The sequence below is a fragment of the Pollachius pollachius genome, assembly GCF_949987615.1.
Source record: "Pollachius pollachius genome assembly, chromosome: 20".
Classification (NCBI taxonomy): Eukaryota; Metazoa; Chordata; class Actinopteri; order Gadiformes; family Gadidae; genus Pollachius; species Pollachius pollachius.
In genome coordinates this window covers 1,261,769-1,279,194 of record NC_136953.1, presented here as the reverse complement: position 1 = coordinate 1,279,194, position 17,426 = coordinate 1,261,769, and the positions used below count along the sequence as shown (strand labels likewise).

The 17,426-nt window shown below is 44.3% G+C and overlaps 2 protein-coding genes across 6 annotated transcripts in view; both read left to right on the top strand.

The window, feature by feature from the left end:
- Nucleotides 1-9,664, top strand: part of lrrfip1a (leucine rich repeat (in FLII) interacting protein 1a) — a 40,766-nt gene extending 31,102 nt beyond the window's left edge. For 2 of the 5 annotated variants that reach the window (XM_079758054.1, XM_079758056.1), the window contains 3 exons: nucleotides 259-351; nucleotides 833-974; nucleotides 2,017-5,712. In XM_079758054.1, coding sequence (XP_079614180.1) covers nucleotides 259-351; nucleotides 833-974; nucleotides 2,017-5,273 — 3,492 coding nt within the window. In that variant the 3' untranslated portion in view covers nucleotides 5,274-5,712. Of the gene's footprint in view, nucleotides 1-258; nucleotides 352-832; nucleotides 975-2,016; nucleotides 5,713-6,251; nucleotides 6,302-6,539; nucleotides 6,664-7,072; nucleotides 7,153-7,590; nucleotides 7,696-8,026 lie in introns of those variants that run through there. The other 3 variants (XR_013812707.1, XM_079758057.1, XM_079758055.1) reach the window with 3 other exon arrangements.
- Nucleotides 9,665-13,847: 4,183 nt separating this feature from the next.
- Nucleotides 13,848-17,411, top strand: maip1 (matrix AAA peptidase interacting protein 1). The gene is made up of 6 exons (XM_079757760.1): nucleotides 13,848-13,931; nucleotides 14,165-14,518; nucleotides 15,047-15,118; nucleotides 15,487-15,613; nucleotides 15,726-15,876; nucleotides 16,697-17,411. The coding sequence occupies exons 2-6, from the start codon at nucleotides 14,213-14,215 to the stop codon at nucleotides 16,773-16,775; spliced, it is 735 nt and encodes a 244-aa protein (XP_079613886.1). The 5' UTR covers nucleotides 13,848-13,931; nucleotides 14,165-14,212; the 3' UTR covers nucleotides 16,776-17,411.
- Nucleotides 17,412-17,426: the final 15 nt, after the last annotated feature.

Here is a 17,426-nt window from a genome sequence, read left to right as displayed (position 1 = left end):
TCTGTACTTTCAGTCTGCTGTCTCGTTTTGATCCAAGCTGTTCATCCTGTTCTCCTATGCCCTGCTCAGTTTATTCTGGTCTCTTTTGTTCAAATCCAGTTCATTGTGTTCTGCTTCATTCTATTTTGATCCGTTCGGCTCCTCTTCTTCACTGTTGAACCTCTCTCCTCCCTACTTCTCTCTCTCTACCTCTCTCTGTCTACCTCTCTCTATCCCTCCCTCCCTCCCTGCTCCTCCTGTTCTCCTCCTGTTGTCCAGGATATCCGCCAGCTGCGCTTGAAGCAGGATGGTTTCATCCGAGAAATATCGGACCTCCAGGAAACTGTTGAGTGGAAGGATAAAAAGATTGGGGTACGGCCGAGAGGAACAGCAAACTGTCTCTCTCCACATTCATCTTTTCTTCTTCCTTTTGCCTCGTCACAAAACATGCTCTTTGCTAGATAACTTTACTTCCATGTGCTTAATCTTCTCTTCCTTCCTGGCTCCTGGCCTTTCCCTTGCTCCTCTGCTCTGTCTACCGTGGTGGTGGGGAATTAATTCAGGCCTTAGAGCGACAGAAAACATATACCGACGCGATCCGAGTGGAACGTGATGAGTTGAGAGATGAGGTGGTTAAGCTGAAAGACATTCTCAAGGTACTCGAACCGTGTGTGTGTGTGTGTGTGTGTGTGTGTGTGTGTGTGTGTGTGTGACAAAAGCTGCTGTATGTTGTTTACAAGGACTTACTTTAAAAGTTCCAAACTAACCTTAAACGGTTTTGATTAAAGGTGCTACCCTGGACATTGTTGCAGAGCCATGAACAAATAATAAAGATGTGTGCGTCTGTGTCCAGAAACATGGCATCGTTCTGGGACCGGATCTGAACATCAACGGGGGTGTTGTTGAGCCAGGAACCGATGGATCATCGGAACCTGGGTCCCCACTGGGTCCAGACCCCGCAGCCTCCCCCACAGATGGCAACAGCAGCATGCTAGGTGAGCAGCGACCATCAGCTCTCCAACCAGCCGCCTGATGTGGAGCCTGCTCTGCAAACACAATGAAGGACCACTTCCAAATCTGCTTCAAAGTAGTCTTTACGCGACCAGCAGACAGGAGAATTTCGAGAGTGGAGCTTAATCCAACCCTTGTTTTTATCAATAAGCCAACCCAAATAGATAAATAAATAACATAATTTTTGGCCCCTGAGCACATTTTGGCGATGGGTATATTCATTTTGGAAGGAGCCCTTCACAGTGACTCAGAGTAAAGGCTTCTTTAAAATTTGATATGGTGCTGATTTGTGCTTGACATCTTGGCTTGGAATCTTCACTTCTCCAATTGAGCATGAGGCTTATGCTACTTGTATAGGTAACCAATAAACACCATTTCACTGCTTTTGACTCACATTTAACTCACATTCAGGCTATTGTTCAACACACTTGGGTAACTGTGTGTAGTGCATCAGTATGGTGTTCAAAATGCTTTCAAATATATAGTCGCTTTTAATGTCAAAAGATTCTCTTGTGTTTGAAGAAAGCTCCTGGCTTATGTATCAGCTCAATATTTGTTTTGTTAACTAATACTCATGATGAATACTTGAAGCTTTGTGAAGTAGCCTAGTCCTTACATCTTCGTACCCTTTCTGGGCTTTGACTTGGCCTTTGTTTCAGCTGTTCCTCTTTCCATTTCCTTCTTTAAAATCCTCAAACGGATAATCAGATATAAAACACAACAAACAGCTTATAGTCTTCATGATGTCAAACATGAGACTCTTCTCCACCTTGTGACAGCATCAGGAATCAAGGGCTTGATTTGGGTGATCTCATTTTCTATTCTCTTTTTTTGTCTTTTGTGTGCTACTCTCCCTCTTCACTTTTCCTCCTTTTTTTTCTTTCTGTTGCTGAAATCCGACTGCTCTGTTCTCCCTTGAATTCTGCACTTGATGCTGGCCGAGGCATAAACAAAAACCCTTTGTTATTTATTCTGATTCAACATGATTTGGTGTTGCATCACCATATGCTCTTCACAATCTCCCAGGCAGCGCACTGGAGTCTGAGTTGAGGACTAAACAAGAGGAAGAGGTGGATTCAGAAGAACCGCAAGATCAACAAAAACTTGAGGAAGCAGGAGACAGCTGTTTGACCTCTGCTGAAGCCCCTAGTCTTGATAGTGTTTCCACCACAGAGACTTCTAGAGACCACGACTCCACATGCTGGCCCAAAGTGGAGGACCGTCCAGGAGAAAGTGCCCCTTGCCCTGAGTTAGACTTAGAAAGTGCCAGTGTAATCAGAAATATACAAACTAGTACTACAGAGATGAAGGGGGTCATAACAGAACAGGAGGAGATGGTTGAAGAAAGTGCACTGAGCCATCATTTAGATTTAATCGCAAACATTAATAAAGAGGATTGCACCACAGAGTTGATTGGGGTCATATCAGCGCAGGGTGCTGAGCTGGCTGTGACTAGGGAGGCAGACACAGTGGAAAAGGCTTTGCTTCAGACAAGTAAAGAAGGCATGGAAAACAACCAAATGATAACCGATCTTTCTGAAACCATTGTGGCCGAGGTCATGAGGGTCATTTTAGAGACTGCCAGTAGGGATTTGCATGAAGACCAAGCAACTAACCGGGATGATATCCAATCGCAAAGGAGCAATGAGGGCCAATCGCCACAGAAAGATGGAAATGTAGAGTCCGTCAGACCAATCAGCACGTCCCCTGATGAGTCATCCACAATAGGACCAATCAGCACGTCCCCTGATGAGTCATCCACCATCGGACCGATCACCGCGTCCCCTGATGAGTCATCCACCATCGGACCAATCAGCACGTCCCCTGATGAGTCATCCAAAATAGGACCAATCAGCACGCTCCCTGATGAGTCATGCCCGGTCGGACCGATCACCGCGTCCCCTGATGTGTCATCCACCATCGGACCAATCAGCACGTCCCCTGATGAGTCATCCACAATAGGACCAATCAGCACGCCCCCTGATGAGTCATCCACCATCGGACCAATCGCCATGCCTCCTGATGAGTCCTGCCCGGTCGGACCAATCGCCATGTCTCAACCTGAGCCCGGGAACATTGAGGAGATTGAGAATGAGGAATTAGAGAATGAGGAACTGTCCAACAAACTGCAGACCAAGGGAGCCGGAGGCAAGAAGAAGAGAAAAAAGAGGAAAGGCAAAAAGAAGAAAGCAGGACTTCAGGAGGAGGAGAAGAAGCAAAGTGAGGAGGATGTAAAAGAAGGAACCACACCAGAGAATGAGGAAGAAAACGACAAAGAAAAGTTGAATTGTAAAGATGATGGATCTGAGATTCCCAGTTCCAGCCCTCTCCAAATGCTTAAAGGATCTCAAATAGATCCACCACAGGAGAACCAAGATACAGATAGTGTTTTGGAACCTGGGATTGTGGTAGCTCAGGTGAGCAGCTCTGTTTCCAATGCAGAGTCCAATCTGGACGTGTCCGATCCTGACACTGTACACCCACCATGTTTAGCTAGTCCTAGTCAGGAAAGTGGGCTCCCAGCAAAGGCAGTTGCCTCACAATTCGAGCCAGAGATTGCTGCTGCAGCAACAGATGAAACTGGTCCCATAAATGAGTTTATTTCAGATCATAAAACTCCCAACCCTATGGAGAGCTTTGAGGCCACAGATATGAACAACTATGGTAAGAAAACTGAATCAACCAGTTTTAATGTAGCCATTGATTCATTACATGCAGCAAATACATCCCCAAGTGAGGATGAGGTGGAACAGTCCAACACCAGCTCCCTTCCAGTGTGTCTGGAGAGCACGTCCAGCCCTCAGGAGCCCTTGGAGACAACGCTATCCACAGATCAGGTCACTTTAGGTAACGATGGGGGGGATTGGCATGTCAAGTGTGAGACACCTCTTGGAGATACTTTTCAGATAGAGGAGAGGGCAGGGATGGAAGAGGAACAAACCTCCTCTTCTTGTATTCTCGGTGCTGTGGCTCATTGTGATGACCCAGAAATTGATGAGTTGGACAACATGCTTAAAGTAGAGGAAACTTTAGTCCAAACTGACCACTCTGAAGGAACATCCGACAGTGTGTTAGCAGAGGAGACCTTCACTGAGATTACCAATGATATATCTAGTCTTCCGAAAGAAGGAACCGTTTTGAATTCATCAGTGTTTGAGGATAATGTCGAAGGGACAAATCTTGCTGTCGTCATTTCTAGTGAGGCAGAAAGATTAATTGAGATCACAGATGGAGTTGCAAAGAGGATTTCCTCCCCTGATCAGAAAGAGCATCATTTAGGATTGGACATCTCAGAGGAGCTAGAACATGATTCTGACCAGGGCCATGTTCCGAAATTAGATATGCCTTCATTTCCTATGGAAGGCCAGGAGAATGAAGTGAGTCAAATTGAGGAACTGAAGAACAAGTCAGAGGAATTAGCTGAGATTCATTCAGTTCCCGATGAGAAACACAATGATAAAGCATCAGCAATCACAGAGGAGCTAGAACCTGAACCTGACCAGAGCCATGTTCAGGAGCTTGAGACGCCTTCAAATCCGGTTGAAGACCAGGAGAATAAAGAGCTGGAAACAGAATCCCATCAAGTAATTCGACTGGACAGTGATTATCTTAATGATGAGGATGAAAATGATGAAGGACATTCATTTGACTTTGACGAAATGGATTTAGAGGCTTCGTTATCCGCTCCTTTGACACCAACAAACAAGACGGCTGAGAACGTGACAGGGCTTATGTCACAAGATGCAAACAGCGATGTCTCTGAGCTTGGCCAATGCGAGGCCTCCCAGACGAGCGTCCAGAAGGGGTCGGAGCTGCGTCCTGAAGGGGAACTCCTGGAGACCCCCAAACAGACGGAGACGGCTGAAGGCATTGCAGGGGGTCCATTAGGTCACAAAGACTCCACTTCATCTCAAGAACCTCAAACCACAACAGGAGAACAAAATGAGTCCAAAACAGCAGAGGTGGAGGATGACCAGCTGCTGCGAAGCGTAGCGGAGGATGGGGGAGGAATGCAGCAGCAGGACCACACTTCAGTGGAGGAGGGGGGGGCACAGCTTGGTGCATCAGGAGACGTAGAGTTTGAGATGGGAAGAGAGGCTTTGGTTTCATCCATAGCTGGAGGACAGGAAGTCGTCAAAGACGTGCTGCTGGGCGTTGGGAGTGCAGAGGGTCAGGTTAGCCAGCAAACAGCCCCATGTCCCCCCAAAATAGAGTCTAAAAACAGCCAGAAAGCAAAGGGAAAGGGCAAGGGGAAGGCCAAAGAGGACTGTAAGATGTCTTAGTTTTTGTAGTTGCAATGTGAGACTTTTTATACAAAACTTGTATACAAAGTATCTTGTCACTTTCCACCATTCAATAGTGAACAGAAAAGTGGACCAAAAACACAGGAATTTACAGGAATACTATTAAAAGATGTAGTTACAATTTGAGACTTTGAATGTATTCAAGAACATGCTATTTATTCAGATATACATCCACCGACTAGCAGTCTAAAATCGTTTATATTCTTTCACTGTTGTTTTTCTGTATTAGTTGTATAAGTTCACTGAAATGAGATACCTTTTGTTTAGTCACTTGCGACATGCCTTGCCAAAAGTCATTCATAGATATTTCATAACTATTAAGATAATGCTTTCAGTGTTTTTTGGTCTATTGCCTGTTACTTTTGATCAAATTAACTGTCAAATCAATTTCACCCTTTCAATAAAAAAGTTTTTTGTATCCAACGGTCCTTAAAGTGAAAGCTCTTGTTAAGTATATATCAACACATCTTAAGAGTCTCAACATCTAAGAAGTCGGTGTCTAATTGGTCTCTTTTAATATCTACTCATGTAGACTTTAAAACGATCTGCCCAACAGTAGCCTTTGTCGTTAGCGTGGAGGTTAGTGCTCCTCATCGTGCCCTCACAGTGCCCGCATGCTCCCCCGCACGCCGCTCCCATCCCTCTCCCATTCGACGGCTGCATTCTGCCGCATGCCTCGTGTGGCCTTAAGCACCTCCCAGCCTGACCCACTCCCCTCTCCTCCATCCCTTTGGCTCCACCCCTCCACCCTGGTACGTTCTTTATTTTATATCTAATTTACTTACAATTTTTTCTTAGGCCAGTGCTGCTAATATATTTAACTTTTTTTGTTACGCATGCCCGTCATGACTTGTGATTATCGACTAAATGAATATTGGTAAACAGAGGAGTGTATTTTACACCGGGTCGATCGAGTGGAAGCCGGCGTTCTCATGGCCTTTCTGGTTTTCCTTTTAGAGATCCGTCTGAGGAAACTAGTGGACGAGCGGGAGAAGATGATTGGCCAGGTACAGACAAAGATCACCCACAGCGTACCGGGGGGTAGGCCTTTTGTAGGGGATATGTACGTGGCACATCAACTGAATGTGGAGCAGGGGTCGGGCGTCATTCTGTGATCGTTGTCTCAGAGGGTGAAAGCAGCTGAGATGTTGTTCCGTTCATCTGATGGATTGTGTTAGTGTGGGAAGTTGTGTTGGTCCTCCCTCACCAACATTCCTTCACTCATGGTGCCGGTTCCTCCAACAGGTGAAGAAGCTGAAGGCTCAGTTGGATCAGAAGACCGCTCAGAAGAACGGGACAGAGAGCAGTTTAAGCACCGACGGAGACATCCTGCAGAACGGCACCGATCCAAACCTGCTAGAACAGCAACGTAAGTTATACGGTTAGCCCAGGTAAGGGACTAGAGTCTTACCCATAGTAGTCAGAGCAATGTTATCATTTGAGCTGCTACTGGCGGGAAGCTTCTCAAATGATAACATTGCTCTGACTACTATGGGCAAGAAAATCTGAAAGGAAAGGGTATATTGGCCTGGGTGTGGACCCCCCCTAGCCAATAGGTTCTGGGTTAATGCCCCAATGTCTGTGGTCTAAGATGTTCTAATCAATATCATTTATAATCTTTAATGACCTGTACAGAATACACTCTAAGCTGTGGATACAAGCATTGCCTAGGTTATTTGGATAGTAACAGTAGCAGTATAATCCGACAGGATGCAGAAGAATGTATTCTATACAACATGCGGGATATTGTTCAATTGGTTTATCGTGAACGTTTGCAGGCGATGCCGCGAGGCAGGTCAACGACCTGAAGTTCAAACTGGTGAAGGCGGAGCAAGAGGTCACGGCGTTGGAGCAGAACGTATGTAGTAGGAGACTTCCCCTAGGCCACTGCATCAGATCAGTGCTCCCCCACCTTTTGGCGTCTTACCCCTTCTAGATTAGTAAACGCATAAATACATTTGTTTTGTTTGTTGACGCCATTAAATAGGGGTAGCTGATGAGGCTACACCCTAATACATTCAGCGTGCCTGAACCAAGATAACGTCTTCATCTCTTAAACTTTAAAGCTCCACATGGACAGTGACCAAAATGCGCATTCCACAGCAATCGGGCCAAACACTTACAGTATAAAGTATAAATGCCGTGGCCGTGCATGGGCTGGTCACGCTGTGTCCCAGAGACCGCTCTGAGGGCAACCCCTGTGAAACAAGCAGGATCTGCCCTCAAGTTAACATTAGATCAGGTTGGAGTGTTCTCACAGGAACACCTGGCTGACGGTACGATCTGTGTTCTGCAGGTCACCAGGATGGAAGGCCAGGTGACCCGCTACAAATCTGCTTCAGAGAACGCAGAGAAGGTGGAAGATGAGCTGAAGGCGGAGAAGCGCAGGCTGCAGAGAGAGGTATGTCCACTGAATGTTAACAACTCCATGCCAATGCTCTAATACTCCTGGGACTTTCATTAAGACTTGAATTCGAAGACCAGAGGACAGGGATTAGGATGAAACTGTTCCATCATAACCTACCCCCGTTTTTTGGTTAACGGTACAGTAAAGGAAAAGTATATATCCTTTTGATTGGAAGTTGTGAAAGGGAACAGTTAGGGACTTCTAGAGAAGTCCCTGGAAACAGGTATTGTGACTGTAAAGTTACTACAACAGAGTTCATAACATCAGCGGTCTGACACAACATTAACTAATGGTTATATATCCTTCTCTCTGTGGCCGGTTTCAGCTGCGGTCAGCGCTGGACAAGGTGGATGAACTTGAATCCAACAACAGCCATCTCTCCAAGAGATTGGAGAAGATGAAGTCCATCCGCGGCACAGCACAGACTCCGTAGCAACCTCGCATAGCGACCGCTGCTGGCTCACCAGTGGCGGCTAGCTGTCCCCAACACCTGAATCACCCCTCCCTCCCTTCAGCTTCTTAGCCACTTTAGCAGGAACCCAGAAACTTGAAAAATATAAAAAAGGAGAGCAATAGTGACGCCTTTAATCATACACACAACACACAACCCACACTGGTGACAATGTGCCATTTCTTCCTGTTTTTGTTGAACCCCAACAAAAAAATCTGAGTGGATCTTTGTGTGTTTGAGGTCAGAGTGGATGTGTGTGTTTGAGGTCAGAGTGGGTCTTTGTGTGTTTGAGGTCAGAGTGGATCTTTGTGTGTTTGAGGTCAGAGTGGATGTGTGTGTTTGAGGTCAGAGTGGGTCTTTGTGTGTTTGAGGTCAGAGTGGATCTTTGTGTGTTTGAGGTCAGAGTGGATGTGTGTGTTTGAGGTCAGAGTGGATGTGTGTGTGTTTGAGGTCAGAGTGGATGTGTGTGTGTGTTTGAGGTCAGAGTGGATGTGTGTGTGTGTTTGAGGTCAGAGTGGATGTGCGTGTGTGTTTGAGGTCAGAGTGGATGTGCGTGTGTGTTTGAGGTCAGAGTGGATGTGTGTGTTTGAGGTCAGAGTGGATGTGTGTGTTTGAGGTCAGAGTGGATGTGTGTGTTTGAGGTCAGAGTGGATGTGTGTGTTTGAGGGGTCAGAGTGGATGTGTGTGTTTGAGGTCAGAGTGGATGTGTGTGTTTGAGGGGTCAGAGTGGATGTGTGTATTTGAGGTCAGAGTGGATGTGTGTGTGTTTGAGGAGGTCAGAGTGGATGGGTGTGTGTTTGAGGTCAGAGTGGATGGGTGTGTTTGATTAGGTCAAGGGGTGGATGTGTTTGTGTCCTATTCAGAGTCGTTAATGAATCATTAGTGATGACAGGGCTTCATTAATGGATTGACTGGATCATCAGGAGGATTGCTTCTTTATGTCTCTAGGACTAAAACCCTTTGGGCTCCTCTGGTGTAGGAGGGCTTCAAACTATTGGCACTGGTTTCTGAAAGGATGAGCTGTTAAATATGGACGCCAGAATCTGCCTTGGTCTTATCAAGTTAAATGGGCCGGAATGCTTGACCCTTTAAAATAATTCATTCATGCTTAATATAGTTGAGAATGAACATTTGAAAAATAAAAAGTATCTACAAACCCAAGGACTGCTGGTCTACACTGTGGAGGCCCCACCCAGGGATAAAGAGCACATATGTGTGGGTGGTTATCTTTTTCGGTCTGTTTTTCCTTGTTAATGTGTAATGCCAAAGAGCAAAAACAATATATCTACAGTATTTAAAACGTATGGCTCTGTAAAGTCAGTCCCAGGATAAGTTGTACCATTTCTTTCCCCCCTTTTCTATGAAAAAGGGCTCAGTCACGATTATCATCGGCATATCACAATCAGTTTTATTCATGAGCCTGTATCAGCACTCTTTTTGTTTTATTTACATACTAGTTCCATACAGGGCATCAAGTCTTTTAAAAATCTGTGGGTTCCACACCCGGAGAAGAAGGCGATGGGGGGGGGGGGGGGGGGTCTTAGGGGTGGAACAACCCCGCTGACACTGGGACGACGCTGCTTCACTGTTTACAAAGCTTTAAGATGTTTGTAAGAAAATTTAAAAAAAATGCAATCTTTGTGCAATAAAATGTCAATATTATATTGTTTGTGTGGGGGTGGTATTATTTATTTGGAAAAAGAAGACCGATAAAGTCGGCTCCATTTATCGTCTCAAATTCTCTTCAGTTTAGACACACCAATCACATTCAAACTGATCTAAAAATCCCCTGACCGATCAACGATGTCCTCAGTATTCGGTGAGAAGGATTCTGGGTAATGTAGTCTCATGGGTGTTTGAATGTGTGGTCCGTGTCATGATGTGAGAATGTTCTCTGCTGCCCGCGCTTTTGCGCCTTCAAAACGCTCGGGCAGTTTCAGAGGCTCGGACCTTAAAGGGGACATATCATACCACCGTGTGATTAGCCATTACAAGCCGTTTTCAAAATGTGCAGCATTGTGACATCACAGATGGGTGTGTCCACCTAGATGTGTGACGGATAGATGAGCAACGTTTGCTAAAGTCCACTGGGTAGGCTGGTAGACTGATCTATCCAGCACACATCTAGGTGGACACGCCCACCTGTGATGTCACAATGCTGCACATTTTCAAACCTGCTTGTAATGACTAATCACGCTCACACCTGGTGGTATGATATGTCCCCTTTAAGCTCGGAGGAAAGTGCTTTGAGCACTGTTGGGTCTGAGTTTTCGCTCGGAGATTCGTGCGGAAGTAATGGTGTGATCCGGATGCCTCGGACACCAGCCTTCCGAGTTGCATCATTTCCGTTCTCGCAACTCGGAAGCCTGGTGTCCAAGGCATCTGGATCACACCATTAACCAACCCGAGTCCTCCGGTGTTTTTCACCTCTTTCGACGCTTTTATCCTCCCCTTGGAAAAAGTGGTGAAGTGAAGCAGAGAGATCGCCATGTCTGTACCGGAGTTCCAAGTGCAGTTGGTGACGTATATCATTCGCGTCGAGAGCAGCGAAGAGCTGTAGTTCAAAAAGCGGCCTCACACAAAACCTAACATTATCAAACTTCTTCGTGAATTTTTTTAGTTTTCTTTGCATGAAAAATTATCATTTAAATCCACAAACAACATACGTGTATTACAGGGCATATAAAGACTGGGACCAGAAAATAATTACTTTCTCTCCATTGAAACCAATTCATATTTTTCGATCTCATAGGTCCCATGGGCTCTACCGGGAGAGGCGTGACTTCGCCAAGATGTAGGCTATATATGATTTATATTTAGGATTTGGCATTTACATTTAGGATTTAGATTTAGATATTTCTTAGATCATATTGTCATTTTTTTATCAGGTTAATTATTATTCATTATTTTATTAACAAGAAAATCGACGTTGAATAATATTTTTTCTTAATTGGATTAATTATTATTTTATTGAAATTTAATTTGAAAAATGTACGTTTAAACTCGACTGCGGCAACAAGGGGCGACTGTTACGCAAAAAGTCGAAAAAAGCCGACCTGCCATAAGTGGTGCGTTGCCACGCCACAGTGCTCTTGCCACACCACAGTGTTCGGCTCCGGGGCGCTAGCTGGATGCTATTGCTTTGAGCGGGTCCTTTTATCTGAGCTTTCGCCGCTAGGTTGCGCCAGAACAACATTCACACCCACAGCGAACTGCAGTGTTACGGATCTACAGAGTTTAGGAAAATGATTCAAGTTAGTTAAACTAGTTAGCAAGAATGTCTGGTAAGCCGAATGCCACTTATGATTTTTATTTCCAAAAAGCATGTCGCCAGGTTCAAGCACACTCAAATGTATTATCTTAGGTAATAACTCTCTTCCACCAAAAAAATACATCATGTATTCAGTGCATATCTATATAGTGTGTAATGCGTTTGTGTTACACAATACACAAAAACATACATTATAACATACGTTATAATTGTTTCATTGCTTACATCTCTGTACGTCTCTGAGTCCTGTTAACAATAAGAGAGTAAATATAACAAAACATAGTTATACTAAGAATTGTGTGTGCGTGTGTGTGTGTGTGTGTGCGTGCGTGCGTGCGTGCGTGTGTGTGTGTGTTCTCCCTTATACACAGTTCTCCCTCTGAAGTCCATCTGTGGGAGAGTGGACATTTGAATCTTCACTTCTTTGTCACTTAATTTCTCTACAAGATATTAAACGCTTCTCTCTTATATAACGTGGCCAGGTTATGATGTATGGTAGATCAATATACAATAAAGACCATGGATTATAACTGAATCAACAAGCTGAGGTTGTCAAACGGAAGGTTGGGGCTTCTTAGTAGTGTATGTTCCTTCAAATATAACATTCACTTTTATCTTAAAGAAAAGTGTCTCAATTTAGAACTACACTTTGTGTTACATCCAATTATGTCCGGCCATGTACCGAGGCATTCCTGTTAATGCAAAGGCCTTTAAAGGGGAACTATGCAACTTTGGCCACTTCTTCACGGTTTTCGTGGTTTACACTCGCATTGAGCTCCCCCTACAGTTTCGGAGGAGATATTTTACACCACTGTGGTAACAACTTGTTTACGACCTTGGCCTTCCCCATCCACGCTACGCTAGCCATGTTCGTTTGTTTTCAAAGAAGCCGGCGAATGCATGGAGCCATTTCAGAGGTAGATGTTCATAAAGAGTAGACAAGGTTATACATTTTGAAAGGGTGTATGTGTTACAATAAACCCATCCTTTTTTTTATATATATAGTTGACGGGGAGATGTTATATCCTATATTAGAATTGTTTTATCTTTGGTTGTTGAACAGAACGATCAGTGTGTTGGCCAACATAATACATAACGATATCATGAACAATTTGCGCAGCAATCGTACATTTATATATCTGCTCAAGTAAGTCACTTGTGTACGGAACTACAGCGAAATGGATTCAGAGATGAGACGGTATGCTGTCGCTAGTCCCCGCAGGAGAGTTGTCATAGGCAGATGCAGTGTCTGGAAGATTAGGGACACGTTTATGTTTACGTGTAAATGCTTGAAAATAAACATTGTAAATGTTTCCATTTTTTTTCAAATAACGGATGTTTGCACCACCTTTCTTTCCTTTGTTCAATTATACGCACTTTGGTTAGAAAAATATTTATTTTGGATATTGAAAGAAATGCAAGTGACAGTTCGTCATGGTTTGTTTTTTATTGTGTAACATCTTCTCGAGGGTTCTCTGGATCTCCTCGTGGCTCTTGTACCCGCACAGGTTCGGGTGTGGGTGGTGGCTGTACCGGGGCAGGCCGGCCGAGCCGTGCTGGGTCATCAAGCCACAAGCCTCATAACTGCTGTTAGCCAACGCTTGTAACTAAGAAAAAATACAAAGCAATCTTTTTACAAGCGGGGAAATACACCAAAGGTATAACATGGCTAAAGCTATAATGGGGGTTCACGTATCGTAACAGTTCTACCAATGAATATGTGTTGTAATATTGTAATATGTGCTAACTAGCAGCTCTCGTGCAGGGTACTGCACTATATGGCCAGCCGGACATACCACATGATATAGGCTATACACTCTTAGGAAACTCTAAGGCATTCGAATAGCGGTCTAGTGATCTAAATAAACAAGCCCTGGATTCAGGGATTTAGCCTGTGTCTGGGGGACGAGACAGACGATCAGCCAAACAACCATGGAAACAAAGGTGTTTGGTAGCGAGTACGTTAACACCCCAGCTAGAAACATACAGGGCTCACAACCAAACACATCTTTACAGAGACTATCAACATCAAGAAGCCACAATACAAAGAGGACAAAGTTCACCCAAGGGTACTTACAATTCCAAGAGCCATGGCAAGTCGGCATCCGATTTGCAGTCTTCTTTTTCTTTCAGTTCACGCTATTCCTGAGAAGCTCGCCCAACGTTTACTCGTGTCTGGCCTCTCTGTCGGTCAGTCTCCCTTTTCTCTCTCCAACATTGGGTTTCTCTGTCTCTTTTTAGTCGGCTGATCCATGATGAATGTAACAATCTCTTCGCTACTTGTGTTTATAGTGAGCCGGTTCCGTGTTTGTGGGTCTGTAGTGCCGTAAAGCAATTCGGTACATCGCGAGACCCGAGACTCCCGCGAGAGTGGGCGGCGGGTCGCCGACAGGAACTTGCATATTCCCTTTTTCCGCCAAGATGCGCTAGGGGAATTCGAAACAGCGACCAATCGACCCATAAAGTGTTAAAGAACCATCACAATGACTCTCAACCTGTTATATTAAGGTAAATTAAGCCCAAAAAGTTGCATAGTTCCCCTTTAATAGACTGGTATTTTGGGCTTGATTCATTCCGTTTATATTGAAATGTGTTGAACAACAAAATCACCTCCGCTGTTCGGAGACGGGTCCACACGTCGTCAGTGAATCCTCGCATGTGTCCAAGCCTAACAATTGTTCTATTGTGTATTTGTACAATAATACGTAATAAAGGTAATTCTGATTCTGATGGGTTTCCAGTCGGACGATAATACCGGACGGACCGAACGATGCAAACGGGGAACAAAGATGGCGCTGCCCTTATTAAGAAGGGGCTACTGTTGTAGATTACCTTCATTACTCAAGATCCCCAGTCATCCCAAACCCGAGCGTCTGTTTCTGACCCGACCTGGTAACACGCAGCTGTCCCTCGTCGGAGCGGTGTCCTCAGCCCGCTGCTACAGCTCAGATGGTCCCAGACCCCACCAGAAGGTGATGGTCCTGGGCATCCCCAACCCCCTCATCTGGGTCCGGACCCGGTTCTACTACCTCCTGATCAGGGCCTACTTTGACAAGGAGTTCAGGATCGAGGAGTTCACCGAGGGGGCCAAACAGGTGTGTTTAAATGGTAGAAAGTATATGGACTGCATTTCTGCAGCGCTTTTCTAACCAGTGGCCACTCAAAGCGCTGCACAATATTGCCTAACATTCACCCATTCATACAAACATTCGCCCACCACCTGCCAGTCAGGGTGAGGTGTGTTGCTCAGGGACAGCTCGACACTCGGCTAGAAGGAGACGGGATCGAACCAGCAACCTTTTGGTGACCAGCCAACCCGGTCTACCTCCTGAGCCACATGCCCACAACTGTAGTGATGAGTTAGAACAGCGACGTTTGTTGTCACCAGCAGGCGATAATGATATCATATAATCTACATTTCTTAACTGTTTTATGCATATACTGTTATTGTAGAATAAACACAAGTATAAATGTTTTCTTCAGTTTTATTGTATAAATAAGACTAATGTTTTTGTTATTCTACTGTACTGTCTGTGAAACCTGAATTTCCTGTGCGTGATCAATTAACTCAATTATGTTTCCTATCTTAATTGTATTCATGAATTTCCTTTCGGATGTTGCAGGCGTTTGCCCACGTGTCCAGACTGCTGTCCGAGTGTCAGTTTGATGCCTTGGAAGGCCTGGTAGCACAGGATGTAAGTAGAGAGGCACCCAGATCCTAATGACCACACTTCTTTAAACCTCAATGTATCTTTCCCTCTGTTTTCTTTAACAACTTTCATATCGTATTTTTATAACCACATACTACTGTAGTATAGCCTGTTGGGTCTTAAGCTTGTTTTGTCGACTGCAGTAGAATTCCTAACCACAGCAGTGGACATCAAGGTTTTACCAAAGATGTTTATTTCCGTTTGTTTGTCACAGTTTTCCCTTCCTTTCAACCACAAATAGTACACTGTAGGTTTGATTGATTTACTCTTTCCACCAAATTAAAAAGGTTGTCGGTTCTCCAAAACATACCCTTTCACTGCTTACTCTGTTGTTTCTTGTTTATTTGTTTCAGTTGGTTGCAAAGCTGGAGGAAAAATGCAACCTTCTCCAAGAGAGTCACAAGCAGGCCCTGTTGGCCAGCCCAGACGACATCATGTATACAACACCTAGTGATGTGGGCATTTACTATGACGATAATGGTAGGCATCAACAACAAATTTCTCAGCAATTAAAAAATAATGAGCAGCAATTAGTGTCTTCTAATAACATGGGTCTTTTTTGGTATTTATAATCAACACCATGTTTTTCCAGGGAGAAAATTTGTCAGCATTCTCATGCGCTTTTGGTATCTGACGAGTGCCCGGCTTCCGGATGACCCCATCGAGGGGTCGCGCATCTTCAAAATGGCCCTGGGTACCGAGGGGCAGTCGGAGAGTAAACGACTGTTAACAGCTAACTACGAGTGAGTGTTTATCGTCACCATAAGAAATGGACAATCCTGTCATTCTTAGATATTGCACAAAGTAAGAGTAGTCATAAACTAGAATTCACACATCCCCGTAGAAGTTGAAATGATTGAAGCAAAGTTATTAAAGTATATGCTTCCGTTGATTTAAAGTTGCATTGGCTGGAGTTGTCAAACTGAAACTTTTGTGGAAATAAGGATTTGACGAAGACGGAATTCATAGTCTATAGCCTATCTACTGTCGCAGCAGAGTCTTTAACAGTCTTTCTAATCATTGTTCCATTAAAAATGTCACCATAGGCTATCGCCAACAAACGAGACCTGCAGCCATGGGTAGTAATAGGTCTAAACCTCCACACTAGTCAAAACAGGAGTCTAAACTAAAATGTTTGGCATTACCCATGTCCTTTCCCAGATCTATTTCGTGGGTGAAATTGTTGATACAACTCTTATATTATATTTCTGCCATGTTATATTTCTGAAATGTTTTGTTCCTAGCAAATTGGAATGATTTGAAAAGCCTAGGCTAAATAATTATACAATTGTTTAGAATTATGTATTATATTATTCTAAAAGGATCTTGATTATCTACTATAATATAGTAATAGTATTTATATGTTCTGTGGGTTAGCACTGGGTTTAGAAACCTGGCTCTCCCCGTTTGAGCGGAATTTGTCCATCTATCTATCTGCCTAAAACATCCTGATGGGTGCATCCCTACTAAGAATGACAGGATCAAATGAAGCAACATATCCCATGGCCATTAAAACAATTGTCTTTTCCTTCCACTGCATGATGATCGAACATGTGTGGTTAGGTTTCAGAGGGAGTTCACCAAGGGGGTGCCCCCAGACTGGACCATCACCAGGATAGAACACTCCAAACTGTTGGACTGAGAACCCGGCGCTTCAGGGTCTCAGGTCGCCGCAGCGACGGAGAGCCAGCTCCCTCCCGGTACCGGTTCATAAACCGGAATACAAGGAGTGTCTTCTGGGCGTCAGATCTCCATGTGGGCCGTCCAGAGGGGATGGCCGTAGACATCAGGCGAACTTCTGGTTGATTTGACAGACTTTGATTTATACAGTTTGGACTGTAGCAGTATCCGATTGTTCTACAGTGGTGACCAGAGATGTAATCATCAATTTATTATATAATGGGAGGCTCATGGTGGTCGTCATCAGGGTATGTCCTGCAGATCCATCACTATGACAAGGAGAAGTGTGGGTCTCTACCTGAGAGTTTGTTGGTGCGTGATATATGCAGATTAAATAACATATGTTTGTCAAAATAAATCACCCATTTAATGACCCACCCTTCATGTTCTAAGTGTAAAACCACTCCCCTCATTAATACTTGCATATCTTGTCAGATCTCCCTTCGTCCTGCGTGTGTGAAGATGGTGAATACACTTATGTATTATTCCTAATTCTAATGAAAAATCAGTAGCGTCTTATTTGTTCATATAAAATATCTTGAACGTTTTGAACCAACTGCAATAATTTAATTAAGGTATACGACAATAAATTGCTAATTTCCTCCCGGGCAGC

What these genes read in the sequence shown, in the direction of transcription:
- maip1 (XM_079757760.1), top strand. Translation starts at nt 14,213, where the DNA reads ATGGCGCTGCCCTTATTAAGAAGGGGCTACTGTTGTAGATTACCTTCA. An exon ending in AAGGCCTGGTAGCACAGGAT is followed by an intron (nt 15,119 to 15,486) that starts GTAAGTAGAGAG and finishes TATTTGTTTCAG; the next exon opens with TTGGTTGCAAAGCTGGAGGA. An exon ending in CTGTTAACAGCTAACTACGA is followed by an intron (nt 15,877 to 16,696) that starts GTGAGTGTTTAT and finishes ATGTGTGGTTAG; the next exon opens with GTTTCAGAGGGAGTTCACCA.